Source organism: Oreochromis aureus, linkage group 22, assembly GCF_013358895.1.
Source record: "Oreochromis aureus strain Israel breed Guangdong linkage group 22, ZZ_aureus, whole genome shotgun sequence".
NCBI classification, from domain to species: domain Eukaryota; kingdom Metazoa; phylum Chordata; class Actinopteri; order Cichliformes; family Cichlidae; genus Oreochromis; species Oreochromis aureus.
In genome coordinates this window covers 779,926-787,042 of record NC_052962.1, presented here as the reverse complement: position 1 = coordinate 787,042, position 7,117 = coordinate 779,926, and the positions used below count along the sequence as shown (strand labels likewise).

General features: G+C 36.9%; 1 protein-coding gene across 1 annotated transcript; it reads left to right on the top strand.

Annotated features, from left to right (window-relative positions):
* Positions 1-235: 235 nt before the first annotated feature.
* Positions 236-4,970, top strand: LOC120435881 (sterile alpha motif domain-containing protein 3-like). Its single transcript, XM_039606033.1, has 4 exons — positions 236-1,267; positions 1,645-1,800; positions 3,728-3,820; positions 4,425-4,970. Exons 1-4 carry the CDS (start codon positions 239-241, stop codon positions 4,737-4,739), a joined length of 1,593 nt encoding a protein of 530 aa, XP_039461967.1. The 5' UTR covers positions 236-238; the 3' UTR covers positions 4,740-4,970.
* Positions 4,971-7,117: the final 2,147 nt, after the last annotated feature.

The following is a 7,117-nucleotide window of genomic DNA, read 5'->3' as shown; positions in this document are numbered from 1 at the left end:
AAAATGTGGAACTCACTGAAAAGGAAAGAGTCCAAATTACAGGAATTAACTCATTTTTATGACAGGCAATCTTAATAAATCTAAAATGTATTGAAAATTAATGTGGCATTATTTTATTTACATCAATTTTAATGGACATAGCCTGCCACACCTTTATCGAATTGCTTTGTTGAAATCAGATTTACCCTTGTTGAAACGGTTAACGTTGTCTTAATTTCCTCTTTTAGGCTGTTGTGAAATGGCTGCAATGGTGAAACTCAGAATCATTTTCTCCGAAAATGATTCCCGGAGATTGATCCTTCCAAATGGGATGCCAGAGTCTGTCAGTGAGCTAGTTCAGCAGATAAAGGGACAGTGTGGAGTTAATGGGGACTTCAGGCTTCAGTTCATGGATGCAGAATTTGGGAATGAATTCACCAACTTGGAGTCAATGTCGGACATCCAGGACAAAAGTACCATCAAGGTCATCTTTAGCTCAGTTGCACCTGTCGAGCCTGGTGAGCCACTGCTCCCTCTTTACTCATCTGCTGCCACTTCCCGCACTCTAGATGACTCCTCATCCCTTTCATCTCCTGGGAACTCATTTGATACAGACATATTGTCTTCTCCTGAATCTACGTCCTCAAGAGCCACTGCATGGCCCGATGTCTTCCCCATTCCCCGGTTCTCTTATGATACTCAACTACAGCTGGACAGGGCCAATGCTACTTTCAAAGAATCTGGAGCTTTGTTGAATCCTGATCATAAAATTAAGTCTGCCATTCTTGATGGTTTAGCTGAAACAATTGTTCAGTACAAGGTCTACCTCTCTGACAGGGAGTTTGATGAGGTCGCAGAAGCTCTTGTAACAACCCATCCATGTTTGAAAGAGCCTGGTTCAGTCACTGGATATGGTGGATGGAAAACAAGCTTGAAGTATAAACTTGCTAACTACCGAACTAAGCTTAGACGGCTTGGATGCCCTGAAGTTACTGTGAATTCCTTAAAACATAAACCTGATGGCAAATGTACTCCTGCGTATGGCGTGAAGAAGCCAAAAAAAGCTGAAGTGAATTACTGCCCCACTTATCCAGCTGGTGAAACTGCAGAGACACTAGAAGAAATCAGAGTGGACCTCCTGTCAGAAGTTAAGAAAAAAAACAATGACCACAGGGTGGCTGCAATGATGGAGAAGACCTTTGCTCTCAGAAGGCAAGAGGTAGTACGTGAAGCACCGATGATCGCTGAATTCAAAATGAGGTGGCCAGCTCTCTTCCATGTGTGTGAGGTAATTGAATGGGTTTAAAAAAACAGCAATATTTTGCTTCCATTGGATTATTATATAAAAGTAACTTGTGACCACATGGGATTTACTGAAGGTCAGCTAAAGCAGCCTGTGTTAGCTCAGCTACAAATATGAATGCAGGAACCTAATATACAAGAAATTAATGGATTATGCATTCACTTGTATTGAACAGACTTGACTCACTTTTAAGTGGACTGAATAATGACAACACAATCCTCTGTTAATTATTTGTGGTTGTATTTTCCTTTATGTATCCTGGGTTTTTTTGAAAGGTGCTGTGTAAATCTCAGTTATAAATGTATTCTTATTATAAGTCAAACTGAGTTTTGTCTGTTGGATTATTATTCTGCCTTTGGCAGGTGAGTGCAGAATTCAAGAGGATTACAACCATCCATTTGCAGTCCAAGTTCTTCTCCCAGCTGGATAGTTATTCGGCAAACCTTATGAAGATATATGCCAAGAAGGGTGGAGTACAAGGGCGAAAAATTAAGACCATCATGGCACCTGCAACCCAGGTATGACCAGATATATTTATACAAGCCCAATTGAAGAAAGTTTGGATATTGTGTAAAGTGTAACTAAAACCAGAATGCAGTGATTTGCATTTCAAAAACATCTTTTACTAAATTTGGTTAGTTAGAAACATTTGTAAATGTTTTTGTACTTGATTCTAATCTGCTAATTTTTATTCTGCTTGAACTGCAGCTGAAAATTAATCAGTTAAATTTGTAATTCACCTAAAATATCTGTTCAGTGACATTGATTTCACTTTGATATGGAGACAAGCTAATGTGATTTCCATGTTTCCTTTATCAGGCCTCGTGATGGTAAGCTTTAGTGTTTAAGTGAGTCCAGTTTAAATTTTCAGACTCTAATGTGCTGATATCACCTCACAAATAAACAACAGCACTTTAAGCAAATAATTTACTGGAACTACAATGTTTATTTTACTGCTCTGTTTATTAAAACATCAGATTCAACATTTGCTGCACCATTTATCACTAGTCCCTAAACAGCATGGGTGTTTTTTTACTGTTATATGGAAGAAGAGTCATATGACCCGTGAAACGCTCCTTTAGATTGGTTAGATATTGCTAACACCACCCTTTTTATGGAAACAAGCCGTGGAAATCCTAGGTTAAGTTAATGAGTTAATAACCAACTTTGTGTGAGTGCATATCCTGATCACCAGTGTAAATCCAGATAAGGTAAAGATACCCTGGGTATGCTGAACTCGCTTCATAGGACAGGCCTCTGTTGCTCAACTTTTGGGAGAAGAATGTCGTCTCATTTTTGTCTGATACACGATTCTAGCTGCTCTACAGAGGCCTATACTAGGAAATGGGTTCAACAGCGAGTTTGAGAGTAAATACAGCATTAAAAGAATGCAAACATAGGCTTAAACTACATACAAATTTCATATGAGGACAGCATGTACAGCAGCGGTCCCCAACCCATTTTTGCTCCACGGACCGGTTTATGTCTGACAATATTTTCACGAACCGGCCTTTAAGGTGTCACAAATAAATAAAACCAGTACCAAAAAAAAGATAATTTATTCATAACACACGGGGAAAGCTAAAAACCGATAAAAACTCTCAGTCTGGGGTCCTCTTTTGTCATATTTTTTTCATTTTATCACGTGCCAAATGTTATGGGGTAGTCAGAGGTCTGGAGAGCTGGCAGGCCAGTTCATCAAATTCAAGATGAGCTGATATTTTTCTCAAAAATTATCAAATTTTCCCAGATTAAAAATTTAGTATGTTCATTTGTAAGTGAGATGTAGTTTTGAGACTAGGAAATCATTGCATTCTGATTGTATGTACATTTATACATCATCCAAACTTTCTTGAATTGGGGGTGGTATGGCATGATTAAATTCATAGATAAAGTAATAAATAATATTACAATGACAGATTTGTCTAAAATGCGTAAAGACTATTCCAAAGGGGTAAAGATTGCAAAACAATAGCCTCTAAATTTCTCAAAAAACTTTCTTTAACCCCACTGCTAGGTTGTTGAAATGGATTTCCATATATATGTGTGTATGTATATATATTTCCATGTGTGTGTGTGTGTATACACACACACACACACACACGTATACATGTTGTGTGTATATATATATGTGTGTGTGTGTGTGTGTATATATATGTGTGTGTGTGTGTGTGTGTGTATATATATGTGTGTGTGTGTGTTTATATATATATATATATATATATATATATATCTCTCTATCTATCTATCTATATATATATATATATATATATATATATATATATATGTGTGTGTGTGTTATATATATATATATGTGTGTGTGTGTGTGTGTGTGTATATATATATATATGTGTGTATGTGTATATATATATATGTATATTTATGTGTGGAGAGTGAGAGAGAGTATATTTGCGTAATTTATGTATTTTTCCTCTGTGTATTAAGACTGCTGCTGTTGAAGTCAGAAGAGAATGCATCCTCAAAGGTCTTTGCGTGTACCTGAATGAAGATCCAGAGAAGCTGGTGAAGGATTACCTGGTATGTTAATTTGCATTTATCTTTATCTAAGGAGATGATCAAAGATAGGCTCAAACTACATATAAAAAGCTACATACAAGAAGTTTGTGGCTTTAAATATTACGTTTTAAAAATAGGAAAAGTAAGGGCTTTATTTTTCTCACTAGATACTGCACGCACCATTCTTGAGTGTTTTATACTAACCTCATAAAATAATATCATCACAGAACTAATATCATATAATAATATCATTATAATAACCTCATTCACACACACATTCATACAAGTATTTCTATGTAGCATTCACACTTTGATGGATGTATCAGGAGCAACTTGGGGTTCAGTATCTTACCCATGGTTAGTTCTGGTATTCAGACTGGAGAACCCAATGATTAATCCAGTACACGACTTGCTCTACCTCCTGAGCCACAGCCACCCCTATCACAACTCAATATTTTAAAAGACAGGACTTTGTTGAGGTATTGAATTAGATTGTCTTGAGTCAGAAGAAATATCAGGCAGTCATTTTTGATTACATTTGCATTATTATAAAGTTTGAATGAATAAAGCTTTTAGGTATTTTACATTAATTATCTCTCTCTCTTTTTTTTTTTAATTGTCACAGGACGTTGATAAAAGCATCGCCACTGCCATAGCAGAGACCGTCTTTGGAATCTGTGTCATTCGATCAGAGGGTGCGGAGCCTGGCGATGACCCTCAGGATGTTATGATTGTTCTAGAGGGGGTGGAAGTGATGGGTGAGTTGGGCAATGTAGCTTTTGCAGTGGCAATGTTGCTTGGGCTGGTCTACTCACTAAACCTGAGCTACCCTCCGGAACTCAGGTACACCTTTGAGGTTCTGCAGAAGATTCTTATGGAGTTGGATGCACACAAACTATCCAACAAAGTACAGGTTCTCAAAACTCTTCTTTCTCGTTGAGAAATGTTGCCAATACAACAGCTATACCATGTATTTGGAACATGAACCAGAAAGAACTGCAGACAGATGATACCATGCATTTTTTATTCATTTTGAGATACACAAAATTGGTGATGTTTGTTTTTTTGAAAGTGCATCTCTATGACCTTCAAAATCACTTGATTCAGCTGTTCATTTTGGTTAAAAATGGTTTGAACAGGTTAAGTTTCCACCATGTCCACTACTTTTTTTTTCTGTTATATAACTTGCATTACATGTATTGTTCACACGTTTTTGTGAAATTTGCTATAAATCCAATAAATTGGAGAAAACAAAAAGATCTGTATGACAATTTTTTTATTTAAGTTTTAGATATTGTAATAGTGCAATGCATGTTATCCAGACTCTAGAGTTTGTTAAATACTCCCCAAAAAATTACTCTTTAAATGAACTTAAAAAAATCATGGAAAGAATTTCCACATTATTAAATGGCTTTCTATTAGCATTAAACACTTGTGTTGGACTAACATAATTTGTATGAGTTGGTTCAACTCAATTAACTTAAGTTGGAACCAAATTTAGTACATTAGTTGGAGAAAACCTACTGAATTGAGTTGGAACAAAACCCTTTAAGTTGGATCAACACTATTATCTTATATTGGATTCAAATGCAGTAAATACGTTGATTCATCAATCATTAATTAAGTTGGTCCAACTTGAGTACATTAAGTTGGAATTACAGAATTGCATAATGCTAAAATAAAGCAATTTAATCACGTGGAAATTCTTTCCATGATTTTTTTATGTTCATTTAAAGAGTTATTTTTTTGAGTGTTCAATGCCCTGTACCAACATAGAGCAGAGCAGCTATCTGAACGCTACTCCAACAGAGGTCGATTATTTTGTTAATAATTTTACCTCCTCACTACGTACGACTCTGGATACTGTAGCTCCTGTGAAAACTAAGGCCTCAAATCCGAATTACCTGACTCCGTGGTATAATTCTCAAACACGTAGCCTAAAGCAGATAACTCGTAAGCTGGAGAGGAAATGGCGTGTCACAAATTTAGAGGATCATCATTTAGCCTGGAGAAATAGTTTGCTGCTTTATAAGAAAGCCTCCCAAAGCCAGAACATCTTACTATTCGTCACTGATTGAAGACAATAAGAACAACCCCAGGTTTCTCTTCAGCACTGTAGCCAGGCTGACAAACAGTCAGAGCTCTACTGAGCCAACAATCCCTTTAACGGCTTGATGCATTCTCAATCATCCAGGAAAGTAAATCTCCAAAAATTGAATCTGTTCATCTGGACGTAGCGTTTTGTGGGAGAAAAGTTTCGTCACTCAACCAAGTGACTTCTTCAGTCTCAGCTGACTGCAGGTTTCCCCAAACCTTATAAACAGTACATTTGCATAATGACTGAAACCAGCCCACTGAAGGAACAATGGGCTGTGAGGTCAGTTCCTTAATCATAATTATCATCCCTTTAACGCTAACTAGTAATGACTTCATGAACTTCTTCACAAATAACATTTTTATCATTGGAGAAAAAATTACCAATAATCATCTCACAGATGTAATATTATCTACAGCTACTTTTAGTACCATCAATGTTAAGTTAGACTCTTTTCTCCAATTGATCTTTCTGAGTTAACTTCAATAAATAATTCCTCCAAACCATCAACGTGTCTTTTAGACCCCATTCCTACAAAACTGCTCAAAGAAGTCCTGCCATTAATTAATTCTTCGATCTTAAATATGATCAACCTATCTCTAATAATCGGCTATGTACCACAGGCCTTCAAGCTGGCTGTAGTTAAACCTTTACTTAAAAAGCATCTCTAGACCCAGCTGTCTTAGCTAATTATAGGCCAATCTCCAACCTTCCTTTCATATCAAACATCCTTGAAAGAGTAGTTGTCAAACAGCTAACAGATCATCTGCAGAGGAATGGCTTATTTGAAGAGTTTCAGTCAGGTTTCAGAGCTCATCACAGCACAGAAACAGCTTTAGTGAAGGTTACAAATGATCTTCTTATGGCCTCTGACAGTGGACTCATCTCTGTGCTTGTCCTGCTAGACCTCAGTGCTGCGTTTGATACTGTTGACCATAATATCCTATTAGAGCGATTAGAACATGCTGTAGGTATTACAGGTACTGCACTGCAGTGGTTTGTATCATATCTATCTAATAGACTCCAATTTGTACATGTAAATGGAGAGTCCTCTTCACCCACTAAGGTCAGTTATGGTGTTCCACAGGGTTCAGTGCTAGGACCAATTCTATTTACATTGTACATGCTTCCTTAGGCAGCATCATTAGAAGACATAGCATAAATTTTCACTGCTATGCAGATGACACCCAGCTCTATCTATCCATGAAGCCAGGTAACACACA